We start from the raw sequence: 21,993 nt of genomic DNA, 5'->3' as shown, positions 1-21,993 counted from the left end.
TTAATAGATTCAAGGAGAAATCATGGTTTAGCCTTAGGAAACATCAGAGCTGGTTTAAGTAGAAAGAGAATGAAGCCAAAGAATGCTTTGAGAAATTTGAATCAAGAACTGATCTGGATCTTCTAGTTACAGCGACGGGGGTAGAGGAAAGTTTGAGAGACACAGTAATCACAATGAGCAATGGGATTGCAGAAAATGAGCCCCATTGATAAATTATGCTCCCCTATAATGGAAGGTACAAAGAGGTTGCCATTCCACGAAGAAGCACAAAACTGGGACCAAGGCTTCTTAGGCCTGGCCCTCAATCCCCTACCTGCACAGGGCCCCCAGAGAGTCCTGGTCCAGAAAACTGTAGTCCTTCTTCACAGAGCCAATATCCAGGGGGAACACACCCTCTGTGTGGGGGAAAGAAGCAAAGATGAGTCTGGCATGGGATCAGAAATGACTCCAGTTACCCTTCAACTGCAGAGGGTTGGGGTGAGGAAGAAAGGAAGCAAGAAGGCAAGGGCCAAAGCGAAAGGGAAAGCTAGGAATAAAAGAGAGGTGGTAGGGTTTGGCTCTTAAGGTTTCTCTAATCCTTAGACCTTAGACCCACAGGGATCACATACCAGATATTTACATTATGAATCATAATTACAGTTAGGAAGTAGCAATGAAATAATTTTATGGTTAGGGGTCATCACAGCATGAGGAACTGTATTAAAGGGTCACAGCATTATAAAGGTTGAGAACCACTCAGAACTTGAGAACCATGCCTAACAGTCTAAGTCATGGGTTGAAGGCTTAAGTCTCCAGGGGCAGGGGCCCAGAATATGGTGGAGCCTTTAGGAAGGAGGGCCCAGGGGAAGGTTAAAGTGTTGAATGGCTATTAGAATTTCCCTCCTATCCACACTATCCCTCCTAGCCCTCCCTTCTTAGCCCACCATGAGGGATGAAGCTTTCCTCCACTCTGCATTTCCACCATGACATTCTATCTGGCCACAGGCCCAAAGCAACAGAACCAAGCAGCCATGGATGAAAACCATAAGGCCAAATTTGCCCCTCTTTTTAAGTTGCTTATCTCAGTGCCTTAGTTAGGGTTTCTATTGATGTGAAGAGACACCATGACCAAGGCAACGCTTATATAGGAAAACATTTAATTGGGTGGCTTACAGTTTCAGAGGTTTAGTCCATTAACATCATGGTGGGGCATAGAGGCATGCAGGCAGACATGGTGCTGGAGAAGGAGATGAGAGTTCTATATCTTGCAGGTGACAGGAAATGAACTAAGATACTGGACACAGCTTGAGCATATATAAGACCTCAAAGCCTGACTCTACAGTGACACACTTCCTCCAACAAGGCCATACCTACTCCAACGAAGTCATACCTCCTAATAGGGCCACTCCCTATGAGCTTATGGGAGACAATTGCATTCAAACTACCACACTCAGGTATTGTGTAGCACGGAAAGAAGGCTAATGAGCCTGAGGGAACCTAGAGAGGTCAGAGTTGGTAATTAAGGGAAAAGCCAGAGAAGTCTAGGAGGTCTGAGCTGAAATGAACCGTGTAAAGTATGTCCAAGACCAGACAACAGGCCTGAGCTTTTCAATTACTGCCAACATCCAACTTGAGCTCTTCTCTTTCATTTGAATTCTGGACTTTCAGACATGTGACCTCCTGCAGGTCCAAGGCAAATTATGGGGTGTAAGGGGGAGCGAGGTCAGAGGGAAAAAGCATGTAGCTATACAGTGTCTATCCAAAGCAGTGGGAGCCTTCTCCCCAGGACTCAGGGAAAGGAAAGCAAAAAGGAAGACAAGTGGAGAGAGGAGAGAAAGGTAAAGCCATTAACACATTTGCTCATTCAACTGATACTGATACCAATTCATGCCAGGTACTGTGCAAGGTAGTAGTGAAGAAATTGGGGTCCCTACCTTCAAGGAATTTACACTCACACAGGTAACAGGCAGTAAGTAATACACAGACCACAGATAACACAAACGCCATGACAAACTCGATCCAGGGTGACAGAGTAAATAAAGGCTGGGTGGGGCAGGTATGGCTACTTGATGAGACGGAGTCAGACCAGGCCTTTCTGGGTGAGATTTCTGAGACAGAATGCCTGAAGGCTGAGAAAAAGCTGGCTAAGCAAAGAAACTAGAACAAGTTTCAGACAGAAATAACACAAATACCAAGGTTCTGATGAGGGAGAGACCAGGGTGGGAGCAAGGAGTAGACGGGAGCCAATGGTGTAGCCAATAAAGGAGAGCAGTGGTCAGGCAGGGTGCAATATTTGTACTTATATTCCTCTCATCAAAGCACATGAGCCATGTGGTCACACTGTGGTGGACAGGTCTGGGGCACTGAAAGCGAAGCATGGAGTTCAAAGAAGGATCCTGGTGCATTAGTCTGTGTGAGCAGTGGTAGATAGCAGCAGGCCTGGGAGTGGAGATGTTATGGAATGCATTCACTCTGGAAGAAGAAAAGACTAGCAGGACATCTAGCCACAGGGAATAAGGGAATTCAAGGGTAACTCCTGGCTATATGGAACCTGAGCAACAGAGTGGACAGAGTTGTTTTAGGCACCTGCTAGACTTTGAGTTGGTGGCTGATTAGATGAACCAGAAGCTCTGAAACGAGGTCTGGACAGACCCATTCAGAAGCTGTCACAGGAAAGATGAATGAGCATCTTTGAGCAAATAAACGTGGAGAAAGCAAAGGGTCTGGACTGAGCCTTGGGATACCCTAATATTTAGATGCCAGTTAGAGGAAGCAGAGTCAGCAAATAGACAGAGGGCAGCAGCCAGAGATGAAGAGGTAGGCGGAGGTATTTCAGAAGACGAAAGGGAGTGGCTACCAGTGCCGAATACTATGGAGAGAAAAGAGTAAAATGAGGGTTGGGAAGTGACCATGGAGGTCATGTGTGAGCCTGACAGGATGAAGTAGGGGTAAAGCCAGGGTGCAACAAGGGACGAGGGAGCAAGCATCAAGAACAAAACCCAGAAAAACGAAGAGAAATGAAGAAAAACAGAAATGAGGTTATTGCCATGGGCAAAGTGGGGTCCCACATGAGCTACAAGGATGCACAATTCCTCCTTCCCATTGTCATCAGGGTACACACAGTGAGTCTCTAAGACACAACTGGCACCAGAGCTGGAAGCTGATGAGAGCACTCCCATAAGGGTCCCGAGCTTCAGGAGTGCAGTCCCTGCACAGCTGGTGGGGATCGGGAGACACAGGGGTTTTGTGTGGCTGCAGTGAGCATGTATTCTACCCATTTTGCAGATGAAGAGCTGTAGGAGAAAGCAAGTTTTGGAATAGGACAGGGAGAACAACTAAGCTTTACCTTCAAAAAGCTGAGCATACTGAGGGAATCCTGTTGCCCGAAGCCATTCACATGCTTTTTTGGCTTCCACTTCTAAAACAGAACAGAGGAAAAGAAACAGGCAGAGTTAATCCCAGCACTTGAGAGGCAGACACAGGCAGATCTCTGTGAGTTTGTGGACAGCCTGGTCTACAAAGTGAACTCCAGGGAAAAAAAGAATAGCATGGTACTGGGTGAATACTGCCTCACGTCCAGTAGGCAAGCATACCTAGCTCTGATGGTTCAGGAATCACAAGGAAGACACAATGCAACTGACCAATGAGGCACCCTCTGCTCCCTTGATTCAATTTCCTGTGTCAACCACAGCTTTCCTGAACCTCATTCCCAGCCTGTTGCAAATCCCTCCCACACTCCCCACCCATGCCCTAGCCCAAAACACACCACCACCATCAGCTGCTAGAACTGCCAGTCTTCCAAGCCCTAGGGAGAGCATCCTAGTTCAGCTAGGAGATATGAGATGTCCAACAGCACTTTCTGCTTCATTTGTCACTAACACAGCTACCATCACCGAACCCGCTGAGAGGCAAATCTCATTTCAGCCATAATCACCTGTGAAGGTTTGACTGTTCTCACTGTAGCTGCCATATTAACAAACTCGGAAAGGAAATGACTAAAGCCAGTCACAAGACACACCTATAATCCCAGAATTAGGAGGTAGAGGTAGGCGGGTTGTGAATTCAAGACCAGCCTGGGCTTGAGACACTGAGAAGGGGGGAAGAAAGTGGACAGGATAGGAGAGGAGACTTGCCTACAGTCTCACAGCTGACAGAGTGGTAGTGCCGGACCTGGTCCAAGTTAGGTCTGACTCTCCTCTGGCCTTCCAGCCCTTGTGACAGCAGCTACCCTGGTGCTTTCCCTCCCCACCTACTCGTTAATGTCCAGTCCTCCTTCTGCAGGGGACTTCCAAGGACACTCCTACCTCTCCTTATGGCCTCAAGTCTACTTGTGGAACACTCCAGTGTCGAACCTCAGGCTGTCACAGCGCTGCTTGTGGGGTCTTGGAGGATAATAGCTAGGTTGGCCTTTCTCTTCTGCTCTGGGAGTACCTGACAAAGCTGGATGCAATGGACAGCCAGACCAGAGACACAGAAAAGACCCTCCTGGTCACTAGCAGCAGAGTCCTGAGACTATGCAGCAGCAGCAGCAGCAGCAGCAGCAGCAGCAGCAGCAGCAGCAGCAGCAGCAGCAGCAGCAGCAGCAGCAGCAGCAGCAGCTACTTCTTCCCCATGCAGGCGTTGCCAAGGTACTGCCCAGGGTGAGGGATCCTGCAACCACCAACTGTGGCATTGTGGGCTTGGCAGGAGAAAGCTCCGCTGGTCTCAGAAGAGCTTCTCTGACCATGGAGTCTTGTCCTCAGCATTCCCTCTATTTCTTTATAGTGTGTTTAGTGGCCCTGCTGACCAAGGAACTCTAAGTAGACTGCTGGTTTGTTTGTTTTTTTCCAAGACAGGAAGAGCTCTATCTTCTTAGTGCTCCTAGAAGGAGACTCTGGCAGCCAGGATTGACGACAAAAGGGACTCTTAAACACTCATTCAGAAATGCAAGTAGACAAGGAAGAGAAGAGTGTGGTGGGGAAGGTATCAAAAATAGTAATAAATCCCTCCAAGGATCACACAGGCGAGGATTGTGGGGATGAAAAGAGGATGTCTGGCAAGCTTTGGTGTGCTGGCAGGCTTTGGGCCAAACGGGTAGGGCAGGGGTGAGCATCTGTGCATTTCTCCAAGTGCATGCATCAACTCAGCATCCAGCTGCAACCAAATCTTCTCACAGTTCCGAGCCACGAGGATCAGAACAGGATAGTGCACCTATATTACGCATGCAGGATTCTTGGTCCATGTGTGCACCCACATCTCTGTGTGTGTCCTTGTAGTGCAACTTCCAAAGAGCAGTTCCTCTGTGAGGCTTCTGGGTGGGGGGGGGGGGGGGGGGAACTCTGCTAGCAGTACCTCAGCTTGTCTGACAGGGGCGATGCAGGTCTGGTAAAAGATTCACCTCCCCAGGCCAGTGGTTCAGGACCAAAGGAAGGGAAAAGATGAAGGGACTACCCATGCCAAGTAAGGGAGCAGCTGAAGCATATGGTTTGTCTCCTAGGACAGCTAAGCTGGGTGCCACAATCACTTCCTTGTCCTCTGTTTTCACCACAGTCCCAATAGAAGGTGCTTCTAGGATCTGAGCACCCTGTATGGCAACCAGCTTTGTTTTCCTGTCATTAGGACAAAAAGAAAAATCTGAAGAATGGACAAGGTCAGACTTTCCAGAGAGGTGAGGACAAGAGACAGTGACCTCTAAAGGGTAGCAAGTTTGGTATGGTCACTAGTACTCTGCATGCCAGGAACACATTTATCTGTCTGTCTATCTATCTGTCTGTCTATCTATCTATCTATCTATCTATCTATCTATCTATCTATCTATCTATCTGTGTGTGTGTTTCTCACTAACCCTGCATTAATATTATTTCAAGCTATAGTGTGCAAGCACACACAAAATAAAGAGAGTAAGTATCCAGTGTAACCCAGAATTAAATATCATAACTGAAGCTACAATTCTGATCATTTAATTCCATGTTCCCATGATGTTACATTACCAGTCCTCAGACTCCAGGCAAGCAAGGAACCAATTCTCAGTTCTGACAAATTGTTTTCTGCTCCTTCTTGTTTAGTGAAATCACAGGCCTGTGTTCAAATCCTGATGTTGCCAGTCACCAACTCTGACAATGAGCAATTTACACATCTCTCTATTGCCTCCACTAAAAGGAATATTAAGTAAAACATGAGGGGATAGAAAAGCCATTGGCACACTATGCCAAGCACTCAATAACTGTGATCCCTCCCAGATCTGGTTTTGAAAGTCCCAAATAAAAGGGAGAACTGAAGAAAATGGCCTGGCCAACCTGAGCTTCTGTGTCTGAAGAATGAGTTCCATCAATCACAGAATTGGAGCCAAATGGCCCAGGGAAGTGAGGTAAAGCAGCAGAGACTTTGGAGGGGCTGCAAGACAAAGAAAGGAGCAAAGGAGTCTGAGGTAGGTCTCAGGACTGAATTCCTTAGCAGCCCTCCAGAGCAGGAATCCAGAGAATGTAATGGGTTATTAGCGAGCAGGATGTCAGGGACACTGACTTCTGACAATGCACCATCTCAGGAAGGCCTGGAGGCCCCGAGGCTCCCTCTCAGATGGAGCAGTCAGGGACATATGTCTTGGTGATTAAGGGGTGAACTAAAGTACTTTGCTTATTCCATCTATCATGTCCCAGCCTGTCAGACTAGGCCAGGGGTGACCTCCCACCCCCACCTACATAAAAGTCAACTCACCTGAGGCTGGAACCAGCACAGCCCAGACCGAGATCTGGCTTATGTGCCCAACAGGAAGAGTGACACTGGGCAGGCTGAGGCGAGTGAGGCAGGAATGTCTGTAGCCCCTGGCCCTAACCTCTGTGTCCAGATGTGCAGATTCCAGAGAAGGATGGCCAGCCATTTCAACTATTGTATTCTGCAGCTGGTGCCCTGGCCAAAGCCAGGACAGGTCAGTAACAGCATTCAGCTGGCCAAAACTGGATTCCATCTATATGAACGCTCAGATTCTCTCCCTGGGGAGGTGCCTAACTTATATAAGCTTCAGAGTCAGGGCACAGGAAAATAGGAAGCTCCAGAGAGGAATCGGGCTCACAGGTCAACCCACAAGTGTCCTTTACCGAGTGTCACAAAAGAAGGGGGTACCACAAAGCAGTATAGCGGAAGCCCTCGGAAGCCAGTGATAATATACGCACCTCCGTGCATACAAGTCATACCATAGATCTTCTTAGCACAGAGCATGTTATGCAGAGGAGGGATCAAGGTGAAAAGTAGGCATCCTGTTGCTGACAGTCTATGAACACCGGAAAATTTCACACACTCAGGGAAAAAAGGACCAATATCTGCCCAAGAGGATAATGCCTAACAGCAACGACTAGATTGAGGGGGAAATTCTAATCAAGTCAGTTCCCCTGATTACTGCTTAAATCATCGTGGGCACATGGCCTCCCTCTCTAAACTATGGTTGCCACATTTATACAATGGGGATCAAAGATTCTTGTTAGGACAAGGCCCTCTGAATCGACTAAGCGAGGCACATATGAGCTCCCAGAGACTGAAGCAGGTCTGCAGTAGGTCCTCTGCATGTATATTATAGCTATTAGCTTAGTATTTTTATGGGACTCCCAACTGTGAAAATGAGAGGGTCTCTGACTCTTCCTCCAGTCGGGTTGCCATGTCCAACTTCAATATGATAGGTTTTACTTCATTTTATTATATGTTATTTTGTCATGCTTGGTTGTTATTTCTGAGAAGCCTGTTCTTTTCTGATGAGAGACAGAAAGGGAGTGGATCCAGAGGGGAGGGGAGGAGAAGGGAGGGGGGAGGAACTGGGAGGAGTAGAGGGAGGGAAAACTGTAATCAGGATATATTGTATGAGAAAAGAATCTATTTTCAATAAAAGGAAAAAAAGAGTCTGCTGCCAACTTCCTTGGTTACCACACGGGTGTGATCAAACCTTTGGTGGTCCTCCTCCTCCTCTCCTTCCTCCCCTCCTCTTCCTGTTTGTTTCTGTGCTGGAGATAGAATCCAGGGCCTCATTTGTCCAGGCTAGGCAAGCTCTCTACAGCTGAGCCAGACACCCACAGTCTTCCTTTGCTGGGTTTAAATGTGACAAATGAAAGTTGCCATTACACAGAGATAGTTTGGGTAAGGCTGTTTGAACTTTGTAACCTCCTGAGACTTTAAGGCTCATGGAGATGCTGTGTTCGTTCCAGGGAGATGAGAAAGGAGAACTAGGAGGAAGAGATAAGGTACCAGGTATCTATGTTCCAAGAGGCAAGCAAGGCCTCATTCAGCCAACAGCATGAACCTTAGTCCAGGGATGGGTACCCCTCTTCACATGTGTATCTGCCATAAATTAAGGTCCTTCTGTTGAGATGCTCAGTAGTCTGCAAAGGAGCTAACCAGGCTCCAGGTTCTTTTTTCTCTTTCTCAACCAAAAAAAGCCCATCTTAGGCCTGGGTGCCAGGTAAGATAATGGGACCGAGGCAGGGAACAAACAGATGTCCCAAGGACTGACATGAAATTGTCTTGTATTAGTTACTGCTCATGGTAGTAACTGCTCTTGGGTAGATTTCTCCATCACCTTCTACTCTATGTGCCCATTCGCTCCTGGGAAGATGTGGAAAATGCCAGTGCCCTGACTAATTAAATTTGAATCTCTTGGGACAAAGTTGCATTTCATTTGTTTCTTTGCTTCTGGGAGTTCTGCAGGTGGTTCTAGAGTGTGGGAAAGATAAAAACTCCTGCCCTACCAGTCTTGGCCAGAGAAATAGACACACATACACACACACACACACACACACACACACAGAGAGAGAGAGAGAGAGAGAGAGAGAGAGAGAGAGAGACAGAGAGAGAGAGACAGAGAAAGAGACAGAGAGAGACAGAGAGAGAGAGAGAAAGAGAGAGAGAGAGAGAGAGAGAGAGAGAGAGAGAGAGAGAGAGAGAGAGCGCGCCCTGGAAAGATGGTCTCCAGAGGCCGGAATCAGGCATGTTTGAGCCACTGGTCGAAGTTTGCTCCAGGCCTTGAGGGTACAAACAAGAGAATACAAGAAACACTAATAGAAGTGCCTATGGTGGGGAGAGGGGAAGGAGTCTGTGGCTGTTTGTGAAGGTCACTTAATCAAATCGTTAGCTGACTGTTCCTGTCTTTCAGAAGACATAGTGGCCTCTTTTACCTTCCTGTTTGGTTAGGCATCTCATGACCACCGTCATAGGTCGGATGCCTCACAAGCAGGGTCTGGTATCAAGGTTGGTCTCTTCCACTTTTAGTAGGAACAGGAGGAAAAGCTCATATTCCAAGGGTACTGGGTTAGTGCTGTCTATGGAACAATGTAAGTTCCCAGGGTAGGCTCTGAGAAGCCCTGGGTTGGACGAGGAGAGGGAGGCAGGCCACGGAGCTGTGTATCACTACAGGTCCTGTACTGGAGCTAGGAGATGCTAAGTCCTGTCTCAAAATTTCTCAGTTCATTTCTCTTGGCTGATCCAAGGTGCATTTCCTGTTTTCACCTGCCACCCCTGGAGAGGAGCCTTTTTAAAACAGAATGGCCTTGAGAGGGGACTTTATAGCACAGAAGCTACCATCCTTGGCACTGGCCCCAATTGTTCCTTCCATGCCCTTCTTATGGGCACACTTTACCCACCTAGCCTTTGAGCTTAGCACAGGAATGTGACTCGTAGAGGTGTGGCCAAGAGATGCTGTGACAGCTGGCTTTCCTACCTCTTTAGGATAGAGAGAGAAAGGTCTTCACGAAACTGTCGGGTATTCTGGAACCACTGAGACTTCCCTTCTTGACCATGATGTGGAAGAAGGTGGATTAATACCTGCCAAGTGCAAGGCCCGGCACATCCACAGCCATTCTCCACCACTGCTGCTCTTAGCTGGAATGGCCACTCTAACTCAGTTCTGGCAGGGGAAGGAGAAGCAGGGAGGAAGGGAGACAAGACAAAAATAGCTCCCATCCCACATTCCAAACCTCACTGGAGGGGCACCACAGCAAGGGCCGCTGTACTTCAGCCGGCCTACTTTGGCAGTACTAGACACTGGCTGGCCTTCTGCTTGCTAGGTCGTAGGGCAGGATTGGGGCCCTGCTGCACCTGTTCAGATGCCAGCCCGAGTCTCTGCCGGAACTGCAGCTGGATGCCAAGCTCCCCGGGCCATGTGAGCAATACTTTTGGAGTCTTCCTGTCACAAATAAAGGACCGACAAAGCAAACAGCTTAGGAGGGCTATATGGAAGAGGGTGGTAGCAAGCTCTCAAGCCACTGAAGTTTTGGGCTAGCTAGTGTGTATGTGCAGAGCCGCTAAAGTGCCTCCCCTCAGACCCTTCATGTCTGCACCTGCACACGGGATAAACCTCAGAGTCTCTACTGAAAGGACTCCCATCCAGGGACAAATTCCCTTCCCAGCTGATGATTTCTGGAGCCGTTTTGGATCATCCCTACTAGATGTGAGGGAGAAGGTGTCTGAAGGGTCAATTTCAGTCTTGCCAAGACACCTCAGGCAGCCCTACCAATGTGGTGGTGAGGTGAAGCATAGCTACCTCTGTCAGTGGAGATCCCTTGACTTTACCGGTCAGCGGGTGAGGTGGCAGCTCTGGTATGGAGTTCAATATATATGGAAATCACACAAGCCCCCCCCCCCCCCCCCCCCGCAAGCACAGTGCTCTGGCTCCTCTCCCACTCCTCAAGGTACTGGTTTGAGTCCTGTACGCAGCTCTAAATAAGAAGACTCGCATGAGCTACGAGGTTAAGTCAATCCTGGCTCACTAAGGCTATTTGAGAATCTGGGTCCAGAGGCAGCCAGGCCTGTGGTCTCTTAGGCTAGCAATTGACACAGCGGGGCCAAAGCAGTCAGTTGACATTCCTACCCAACCCAGGGTTTCCCCGGGACAGTGAAGGTCAAAGCTGCCACCTGCTCTGCTGCAGTTGCTCTATTAGCTTTCTTGCCCCCAAGGGCTCCTGTCCCCAACTTAGTCCCAGGTGCTCTGACAAGGTCACCACCAACAAGGAAAGATGTTTGTTTTAATAAGCTATGTGCTATTCCACCCATTCCAGTCTCCAGCCTAGAGGCAAGAGATGCCAACCAAACTAGTCTAAGGCAGAATGCTAGAACCGCAGGAACTGCTCTCCTCTGCCTTATGGGCCAAACCTTTGGCCTGAAGGGCAGGCAAACCACTTGAGAGTTTTAGCTCCCCTACAAACTTGTGTGTAATATTAAGGAAGCCCCTACCTCTCTCTGAATCTAGTTTCTCATCTTCTGGTTGCTATCCCCCAACCTCTTGAGTGGCAATGGCACTGGGTGGTTCAGGGGAGGAGCTGGCCTGGATTGTGGAGGAAGATGTGTTTGGTCTTAGGCACCCCAAAAGGGGAATGGGAGGGAAGAGCTCTGCTGATGTTCTTGCCTCAAAAGCCATCAAACACCTTGTCCTCCTGTTTCCTCCTGATTGAGTCATCAGCTTCTAACAAGCACACCCACTAAATGGTCAGGCTTCCCATACACAGCTATGTTCTAGATAGTCTCATGCCTAGAGTACCTCAGCCCTCTCTGTCTCTAGTTTCCAGTCTCCCCTGTCAACATGTTACCCTACTAGCTTCTCCACCCAAAGATTCCAGTCCTGACCTAGTCACTCTCCTACTCTGCAAACTAATCGGCTCCTCACTGCACAAAACCTAGGGCAGAAACTGGCCTACTCTAAACAGACACCCAAGTTTCAGGCTAGAGCGAGCATCCCGGTCTCCAAGGCCTCCCTGACTGTCTACATCCATCAGCCTGTGAAGCTGCCTTCCCCATTTGACTGGTAGCCCCGTTTCACTGGCTTCTATTTGTCTGTGTGATGAGGGATACTGAATGTTCTGGCAACGCCCAGACAGGAAGCTCTGCTTCCCAACTTAACAGTGTCCCTGCATCTGGCTCTAGCTTCTGTTATCCCCACAGTAGGAACCAGAGCGGAGCATCTACCTGAAGCTTACAGCACGCACTGTACTAGAAGGCGGCACTGCTTGGCAGAATGCCATGCCCCGGGGCCCGAAAGCAAAGACTCGGGAACATCCAGGTAGGAGACCAGAAAATGAGCTCTGCCTAAGGGTGGAGGCATTCTACCCCAGGGGAGCTATTAGTTCTTCAACTTAGCTTAAGTACAGGCAATAAGGTTCACCTGAAACATTCAGAGCTCTCATTCCCTCTTCCTTCCCTCTCTGGGCCCACAAAGTCTCAGTGCTGGCTTATTTTGACCCCGGGCCACCACCTCTTCATCCTACTCCCCTTGCCTATTTCCCTTTCCTTTTGCTGAAGCCAAATATAAACTCCTGGGCAGGAAATGCCTTAAAGTAGCCTGGCCCCACCCTGGGATCCAGAAAAAAAAATTGTCTCTGACAGAAAGGAAATGGGCCTTGAAAGAAGTGACCTCTTCAAGAAGCAAGCAGACACGACTGCTCCCTTCAGCCCTGAAGCCAGCCAGAGAGAGGACTGGGGTGTGCACGTGGCCAGGGGTAGGGCTGACCATGTGAGTGCTGGGGCCACAGCAGGACCACTGGGAAGAGAACTCCAAATGGCTGTGAAAGGCCTGCCCGGACAGCATTGTGAGGTAAGGTGGGAAGACTACGGCTGACAACCTGAAGACACAGCTGCTTTCCATCCTTGTTAATGGACATTAATGGCAATATGGATGATACCAAATTTAATGATTAGCAGCAATGAATACCAGACAGTCATAGTTACTGAGGAGTTACTGTCTTTCCACCCAAGGACTGCACAGATGGTATTCCTTGGGTTGCAAAGTTTCCCTATGCCTCACTGCCTTTATCTCTGAAATAGGGTTGTAATCACAGAACCAACATGATGTTTTTTTGCAAAGATCAAATGAGATAACAGCCCATTTATCCTGTGTGTGCGTGTTGGAGGGTATGTGCCTGGGTATCTGGGGTGCTGAAAACGGGGCTAACCACTAGCCTCGCACTGATCTCACTGGCCCCAACCTGTGCCCCCCCAATCCCAGTATGAACCCTTAGCCTGAAATAGTTCCCATCTATGGGAAAAGCACTAGATCATCTCACATTCCATTTGGAGGTCCCAACAACCCTGTCCAAAGCAAGAAATGACTACTGCACAAACATAAGCCCGAGGCTGTGAATGGGCAGGGATCTTCTACTGGGGGACAGATGGAGCAAGGAACCTGCCTAAATGCCAGAACCCTTTAGGCCCATGGGTTCCCATTTCAGTCCCTCTTGGATTTCCTCTCTAAGGCCATTCCCTGTGAACCATGGATGTATTCAAGTAATGGTACACGAGTACCAGGTCATATGCTAGGCATCAAAGTCTGAAAATACAACAGAAGCAGAGCTCTCCCAGTGTATTTGACCAGAGATGGTGTCTGGCCCATCTGCCTCAGGAAAGCAGAGATTAAGACAAACTATCCTTTGAGGCACCCCTGAAGCTTGTTTTGGAGACAAGATAACAGGGAACAAACTCCAAAGCAGGGGAGCTGGCAGCTAGCATGACCTAAGGAAGGAAGCTTGCAACCCCCAAAGAGTCTAAGATGGGTACACTTGGTGGGGGTGGGGAGGCTAGATGTTCTGGGTAACTCCCCCACCCACATAATCCCAATACAAGCATGGGCCACATGAGCTGAAGAGATCGCACAAGTGTTAATCCACCCAGCCTTCTCCCTGCCCCTACCCACCCACACTTTCTAAATAATGCAACTGGTTGTCAAGACAGCACATTAAAATGTCTCTTCTTCCCCATGACACCCAGCCCCCTGCTCCCCATCCTCAGTGCAAGAAGGTGCTAATATAGCAGACCTAGTGCCAACGCCAGAACCACCCCCAAACCCCTCCTACAGGCCCTTCTCAACTCCAGGGAAGCTCTAGTTTACAGTCTCTATCCCAAGATTTCATGGTTTTCCTCCTTCTACCTTAGAGATGGGGTGGGGGGCAGAGCCAGTAGGCCAGTGGTTTGGGGGATTGAATGCCCAGAAAGACGAGTTGCTTCTAGATATGATGAGCACTTGGAGGGAGAAGAGCGCTGTAAACCGATGCCCTTGCCTCCAGGCCAAGCATCTAGAAAGAGTCTGCCATTAAGGTTACAGGAGGTATCGTCAGAACACCTAGGTCCTCATTTTATCCCCTCCTCAGTTGTCTGACCTTGGACATGTCTTTCTTTAATTGCTTCTTACTCATCTTCTTTATATGTTATAGCTTTAACTGCCTCATAGAATCGTCACAGGAGCTAAGTATGGTAAAAATGTGTCAAGGATTCAGAAGAGGTCACTATGATTGCCATTATCATCATTACCACAGTCTGTTGCAGTGTCACAAATGCCACCAAAGATGACCAGAGGAAGAAGCCCTACAAGAGAAGTTTCCTAGATGTGATAGAATCTCAAGTCACAGGAAGTCCAAACCCCATGTACAGAGGTGGTATGCTGGAGCCCTGCATAACCCCAGGTTGGTGAAAGACAGCGACGTAACAAGGCTGCACCAAGTATTACTTAGCGGCAGCTGCACCAACACTTTATTTACATAGCTGGATTGAATACTCAACAGCCTTGGGAGGCAGGTACACGGCTCCTCGTTGTTGGCAAACGCAGGCTCAGAGATGTGAAACCACCCAGGGCTTTGTACGAGACTACCGAAAAAGAGCTCACGTTCTCACAACAGCCTCTTGCTCGGAACACCTTGTGTAGAGAGCTCTGCTCTACTCCGGGCCTTTCCCCACATCCCATTCTTTCCTTTGCTTTCTTTCTCTTTGACAGGGTCCTATATATCCCAAGCTGGCATCAGATTTGCTATGTAGCTGAGGACAAACCTTCAACCTCTGATCCTCCTGCTCTGCCTCCCAAGCGCTAGGATCAGGAGTGCGTCAGCACATCCGTTTTATGTAGTACAGGGAGTTGTACACAGGACCTCGTGCATGCTGGGCAAGCTTTTTATCAACTGAGCCAAGTCCTCAGTCTCTCTATTTTTTTGTCCATTGAGACGGTCTTGCTGAGGTACAGGCTGAATGTGCCAGCTGTCTAGAGCCAAGCCTTTCCTACAACATCCCTGCCCCTACCCCGCCTGATTTGAACTCAGCTTACAGCAAAATGGTGGGCTACAAGTACATACTTCAGACAAGCCAGTCTTTGGTCAGTCCAGCCAGATAAAGGACAGGAAATCCCAGGCCACCTCCCCTGGAGGTTGCTCCTTCTACCACAGGAACAGAGTTGCAGGCGAGGCAGAGGTTCCTCTGTGGTGAGGAAGCTGCCGAGTCAGCCTCAGCTGCCTTGAGTGTGGGGGTGGTTTGAGAAAAACAGGGAGAGCGGAGTGTCATGACCTGGGATTCAAATCTTGCCCCATTGGAAGCTGTTCTCTTCTCCTCCTGAACCTCAGATGGGTTTCCCAAAGATCTCATTGAAGGGATCAGGACAGCTACTTTGCCGGGCTGTTCTGAGAACACAGAGGGACCATGGAAGTGAAAAGGTCCTGGAAACTAAAGAAACAGGACTGGCTGCTGCCATCATTGCTTGACACAGGAAGGGATGACTGAGCTGGTATTTCTCTATGCCTTATTCACTCTTGTAGTCCCCACTGTAGGCATACCTCACACCCATTTCTGCCTCAGTACTCCCCAAAATGCCTCCTTGCCTTCCTCCCCACCAGTTGCAGAGGGCAAATGGCAGAAAAGCAGAGTGTTTAAAGACCCCCAACCAGGCTACATTATAATCAGCACATTTGGCTGAATATCTATCTCAACAACCTTGTCATCTGTCAAGGAAGCAGACAGACACTAAGAAACCATTAGGCCCTGCTTTCCTAATGGTTCCCCAATTTTGCAGACTGAACCCGAACAACAAAACACCTGGACAGGATTGTCTAAGATGTCTCAAGATTCTGGGATCTTAGCATCTGCCTGGTGGGGATCACTAGAGAGGGCTTATTAAAATGGTCATCCTGAAAAGTTCAGAGTGAAAAGAAACAGAGAAGAATCGGGTGTACCCCACTGCTAAAAGGGCCACAAATAGCAGCCTGTAGCTGGGACAATGACGAGGCTGAGGAGGAAGCCGACCCAGGCTCCAAAGGAGTATTTGCAGGAGCTGAGATGGGTAGGCTGAAGAAAACAGAGGGGTCCACTCCGTCTGCAGACTTCTGAAGGCAGAGAGAAAAGGAGGTGGTAGGCAGTTCCAAGGGGCAGAACTGGGTCTCGGGGGTTAAAAGCCTCAAGGCGATACTATTAAGTCAACAGGAGACAAAACACACAGTCATCCCACTGATGGGAAGCAGCAGCTGGCGACTTACTTTGCTCCAGGGTGCTGAAGCCAGCTGAATAGATCCTAAACAAGCACTGGGGGTTGAGAGTCTAGCTTGAGAAGGTGTGGGCCTTGTGTGCTCCGAAGGCCCTGCTTCCCAGACTGTGTTTGCATACCTACCTTTAGGGGAGATTGTGCGGAAACAAAATAAAGGTGACTGCAACAGGCCAAACCCTCCCCTGATTCCCACACAGCCCTGAGATCTCAGGAACACCTTGGGCTCATATTCCCCAGAGGGAAAAGTCACTCATTAACTTGTGACTGAATGGGTCAGAGGGAGACCTCCTAGGACAGATGCAAACATGGGGAGGAGCTAGAGAGCAGACTGCCCAAGCCTGAGAGAACTCCAGCTGTGGCAGTAGTGGACTCAGACATCCCAACCTGGCCCAGGCCATGCAGATGTAGTGGCTGGGCCTGGGAGAATTTGTAGCCAGACCCATATCACCCTGGGGATAAGCAAAAGGTGTTAAGTGGAAACACAAGCTTGCACAGCTGGAAGGGAGCTGGGAAACCCTGAGCCCATCTACCTGTCCGACCCAAGTTAGAGATGTAGAAATTTTCCTGAAGTCACTCAGAGACAGAAACAGAGGCCAAGTTCCTGGCTCTATTAGACACACAGGGCTCACAAAATGTTGGTGTCTGTGTTTGGTCTGAAACTATAGAAAAGTGTTTGTATCCTAGAACCTTCTAATTTGTGTCTGGGTTCTGGCCTGACTCTTCCCACCTCCCACTGACCATCTAGATACAGGTTCTTGGTGAAAGACTTTATCTTCCACACCGGAGGCCCTCAGTCTCTCAGCTAACTGGAGTTCCCTCTCCCCTCTTCCCATCTCAGCAGCATGTGGGATTGGACACTGGGCCTCACACATGCTAGGTATGAATGAGAGCTGAGCCCCGCCCCCTTATTTTGAGGCAAGATCTTGCCAGGTTGTCTAGATGGCTTTTGAACTTATTCTGTAGTCCAGGCAGGCCTTCTGCCACGACTTCCTTGGTAGCTAGAATTACAAGCTTGTTTTACCGGTGTCATTGCTTGTTCTTTTAGGCTCCTGGAAATACCTCAATCCCTATCTGACTCTAAAGCCTGCACAAAAGTCGACATCTAACATGAGTATATATACTTCAAACAATAGGAATTGCTACCTCTGTTTGTTCAAACAGAGGACAGAGGGGCAGACTGTAACTGGCTCCAGAAGTTTTCATGACTGGATATTTGTCAGTATCCCTCTGGGAGGATGTAAATGTTTAGGATGGGGTCCCTTTAAGGCTTGGAGTGGACAGGGAGTTAGTTAATGGCCATCCTGTAGAGGTGACTTTCCAAGGTGGTTATTATGTGGCTCAATTATTAACCAAGCAGCGGCAGGACCCCAGGCTCGTTGGAAAGGGGCCACTCCTTTCCCAAGGACAGCCCAAGAGCAAGAAGCTGTAGCCAGGCAGGACATTCCAGGGGTCTTTCTCTCCCTGACAAGACAGCCTGAAGTGGGGCAGATGAGGGCAGAGGCCTCACCCTGCCCACGTGGGGCTGGAGGAGGGCTGGCCCGGAAATGGAGGAAGTCAGCACACCCTTAATGGGGAAGGAGGGAAGAGAGAGACAGCGAAGGGTTTTTATCATAAATGAAAGAGGAAGCTCCAAGCTGGGCCTTAGCGATTAGATGACAAGCTGGGAAAGACGCTCATCCTGAGCGCATCCTGTTTTGCTTCAAATTGGCCTCAGGGTCCCAGAGCTGGGGAGGGGCCTGGACAGAAAGCAGCCTCCCAGGAATTCTCCCAGGCCTGCTGACCTCAAACTCTTGGGTGGCCCCTGAGCGCAGGACGCAAGTGGGAATTAAATCTCTCTTTTGCTGCTAGAGGAATGAAGGCAGAGTTTCTGGAGTTTCTACAAGAAGCTTCCACGGGTCAGCCTTGGGATCAGGAGCCCCCAGAGGCAGCTAACATCTGCTATTGGCAATGTGACATCTATAAAACAAAGAGCCCAGGGTCTCTAACCCTTCTAGCCTCTCTTCTCTAGTTCAGATCAAATGTCATCCACTGGTCAGTCACCCGCTCGGTCAAAAGCAGTTTCCCTCTGCTGGGAACTCTAGGGCAAAACAATGTGAATACTGACCAAACCTCTGGTGACACGGAGACACTGCGGGACTAGGTTCGGTGTGATAAGGAAGCTGTGGTTATTGTGTTGCAAGTCCTTATCTTTTAGAAAGACATAGTGACATATTTTAGATGAACTGATAACATGTCTGGGATTTGTTTCAAAGGAACAAGAAATGGAGTGAAGAAGCAAGGAGTATGGGTGCTTGAGATCTACTTACGCCATTGTTTCTCTTTTGAAAAACAGGCTTAGAATTATTCGCCATGCCTTAAAACCCTTTCTGAGGAGCATCTCAGGCCACTGAACCCCAAAGTGGACGGCAGAGTTCCCCAGGGTGTGTCTCATAACCATGGGTCCTCCATGAGAACCGGTGCCGAGGCTAACTCTAATGACTAATCATCTAGACAGCAGCTGGTAGCTTACAAACACTCCGCGAGGAATCCCCTCATTTAGTCTGGCCAAGCGAAAGCCAGCAAGAAACTGTTGGAGGCACTGGGAGAACGAGAGACTAGATCTCCAGGTGTCTAGCCCTCTGAGCCCTCGTTCTTGGTTCTGTGGCACCGTGGACTACTAAGGAACTTAACATTTGGGTTCTCAAATCCCTGCCTGTGGCCATGGTACACAGGAGCAGCGACTGCTCAGCATGTGAGTCCTCAACAACATGGAGGACCACGCCAGCCCAGCACTTGAGACTTGTGACGGTGGCCCTGACTCTCATCTACAAGGACCCGTGTACATAAGAACACACACACAAGTCAAGCCCCCGAGGCGCAGATGAAAAAAGCATCACTAAACCCTTGACCAACAACCGCATGACTGGCACAGTGCTCAAAACTCTCATCTGGGGTTGCGGTGTGGGAGGGAATTTAAAACTCACCAATGGCTAGGGCGTATCTCAGTGCTGCAGTGATTGCCTAGAATGCACCAAAACCAGGGTTCAATCCCCACATTCCAAGCACCAAAATAAAGCGACCCCTGCCCCCCAGATCTTCACAGACTTTAAGACACTGAGGAGCCCATAACTTCCATTCCAAACCCTGAAATCATCAACACCCTCACCCTGAGCAGCCAAGTGACCCAAAGACATAAGACTTGATCCTACCCAAATTGGGAGCTCGAAGAAAAAGTTCACTTTTTCACTCAAGAATAAACCAATTCCTTCTTTCAGCCAAAGACCCCTTTTCCATCCTTCCCTCAAGAACTTGCCATTCACGGAACCCATGGCTAGACCAAGGAGCTCCAGAAGTTAGCTAATAGAAGGCCACAAAGCATGTTGGCCTGACATTCCTCCTCCTTCTTTTGTGACTGTCCTGCTCTCCTGTCTCTGCTGCTATGCTTATTATACCTGGCTCCAGAGGTCCTGTGCTCCCATTCCAATCTGAACTCCCCCAAATAGACTTTTTTCAACAGATGATGGTAGAGAGGGTGCATATGAACAAAGTACAATAATAGCATGCAAGTATGGAAATATTATAATTGACATTCCTTATTTTGTACATTAAAAATTAAGAAAGATAAAAAAAACAGAAGGTCAAAGTTGGGCCTCTTGGTGTCTCCTTTCTTTTTCTCCCCCAGCTCCAGCTTTCGAAGTATTAAGGAATCATCTTTCCAAGACTCATTGCCCCCATCCTCTGCATCCACACAAGGTACATGGCCACTTCGCCATCTTTCCATCTCCAGATATCTCCGGGCAGTCTCTCAGGAAGGCAGGAGGGACCTACAGATGCTCACAGAGGTATTCTTCAAAGGGTTGTTTGCAGTGCGGAAGGAGAGCAGGCGAGCTAGGGAGAGCAGCTCCTTTTCAGTATGCTGTTTCTCAGACCTAACTAGAGAGGTCGAAGGAGCAGAAATTCCAAGGCAAGAGACTGAATGAAAGAGCAAAGCTTGGAAGTAAGGACCAACACCAGATGACCCGTGAAATGGCATCTACAAGTCCAGAATGGAAACATTTACCCCCACCCCTCCCAGACGGTCATTCTCCCCGCTGGGCTCTTTCCAGTCTACTAGCCTCCTAGATGCCGCCGCCGCCTGAAGCCATCTCAATGCCTGGGGCTGCCCACCTCCAGTTCCCAGAAAAGAAATGTCCCCCTTTCATTCCAGGAAGGCGAAAACAAGAGGAAACTCAGACAGCAAGGATACAGATGGCACAGGCAGGGACTGCAACCCTTAGAGTGGGTGTGGGCGCTGGTGGTGCAGCCCGAGTCAGGGTTTGAAAATAGCCCTGGGTGATTCATTACTCTCTCCTCCCAGGATTACTGGGTGCTCTGCGTGAGACCCAAGCAAACCAGGACACCAGTATTTTGGCTGAACGTCGTGTCTAAGTACAATCTCTGGGATCCCCCAAAGAGAAAAACCTAGAGTCTGGAAGAAAAGTCCCATCCCTCCTCATATTCAATTTGATCGCTGTCTCCCCGAGAGTCTCCCCCAGCTAGTCTAGCTGCATAATCATCCTAAGACTTGCTAACTGCCTAGCTCCAGTCACCCCAAGTATCTCGGAGACCATCCTCCTTTGCTCACCCGTTGGGAGACTGGGTTCAGGTATCGAGTTAGCGACTCTCAGAGCCCTTCTGTTACTGAGATCTGGCTGCCAATTGAGGTACCGTTGAAAACACTTGACACTCACGAAAGCATGACTCGCCTGAGGTCACATGAACTGGCAGAACCCCGGTTTCCTGCGTGGTAATTTAGTGCTGAACTTGAGCAAGTAGTGGAAGAGACACGGAGAGAATCCTAGACTACCCAAGTTAGAGCTCCCCCCAAACTTCCATGTAATAAATAGCCTATCGCCCGAGCTTTTCTAACTTAAACTTCTGTGGACCTTCATGGCAAACTGAGTCCCAGAAAGATGAGATGTATTCAATATATTTATTAACTTGCTCAGCACAGCTGCCTCAAACGCAGGAGTACACTCACAGGTGTTGTCCAGGTGGGAAGGCAGTGAGGCAGGGGGCGGACGGGAAAATCCAAGGGTCTGAGGCCTTCCCTGGAAATGCCCCCCAAAGTAGGAGGGCAGAGTGGGCGAGCCCTCAACTGAGTCCCCAGGAAGGCCGAGGAGCCAGTCAGGCCCGAGGGTCTTCAGGCCGCCAGACCGGCCCATTTGCGGGGCTCGAAAGGGAGAGTGCAGTTGGCGCACTCGCGCAGGAGTCCCCAGTTTCGAAAACTCTGAACCCCAGCCCCTAAGCAAAGGCAGCGCGACTACTTTCCTTCCTGCCTCCCGCGTCCTCAGCCCAGTTGAACTGCCGGGAGATCGGCAGGGCCACAGCGCCAAGGAGGCTCGGCGGGCCACCAGAGCTCATGGCCACGTCTGTCTGAGTGTCCCCCTGACGTCGCCCCAACACTTACTTGGCAGCCGCGTCCACAGAAGCAAAGGGACGGGAGGCGAGAGCGGGTAGGGCTGCTGGATGAGGACACGCGTGGAGCCAGGGGTAACGGTGCCAGCCAGAACAGCAGCTGCGGCAGCTGCTTAGCCGTTGTCAACCGGACTCCGCTCGCTGCGCAGGTGGGGAGGGAGGGTGCGTTTGCGAGTAGCCTGAATAGATGCTCCGCCCACCTACAGGTCCCTAGACCAATGAGGGCTCAGTCCACCCTCCCCACGTCTCCTCCTGAAAGCGGCCCAAATAGAGTGGGCGGGGCTCTGCCAGCTAGCTCCTCTAATGCCCTGAGCCCGTGCCTTTCCCTAGGGTCACAC

At 49.5% G+C, this 21,993-nt stretch overlaps 1 protein-coding gene across 2 annotated transcripts in view; it reads right to left on the bottom strand.

Annotated features, from left to right (window-relative positions):
- Window positions 1-21,993, bottom strand: part of Stard8 (StAR related lipid transfer domain containing 8) — a 76,118-nt gene that overhangs the window by 9,570 nt on the left and 44,555 nt on the right. Inside the window, exons 1-3 of one of the 2 annotated variants that reach the window (XM_038317172.1) lie at window positions 21,648-21,789; window positions 3,326-3,397; window positions 314-395 (exon numbers count right to left, since the gene is read on the bottom strand). Coding sequence is in view for 1 of the 2 variants with exons in the window: in XM_038317171.1 (XP_038173099.1) it covers window positions 314-395; window positions 3,326-3,397 (154 nt within the window). In the remaining variant the exon portion in view is untranslated. Of the gene's footprint in view, window positions 1-313; window positions 396-3,325; window positions 3,398-21,647; window positions 21,790-21,993 lie in introns of those variants that run through there. The other variant, XM_038317171.1, reaches the window with a different exon arrangement.

The sequence above is a fragment of the Arvicola amphibius genome, chromosome X (genome assembly GCF_903992535.2).
Source record: "Arvicola amphibius chromosome X, mArvAmp1.2, whole genome shotgun sequence".
NCBI lineage: Eukaryota > Metazoa > Chordata > Mammalia > Rodentia > Cricetidae > Arvicola > Arvicola amphibius.
This window is presented reverse-complemented; position numbering and strand designations above follow the sequence as displayed.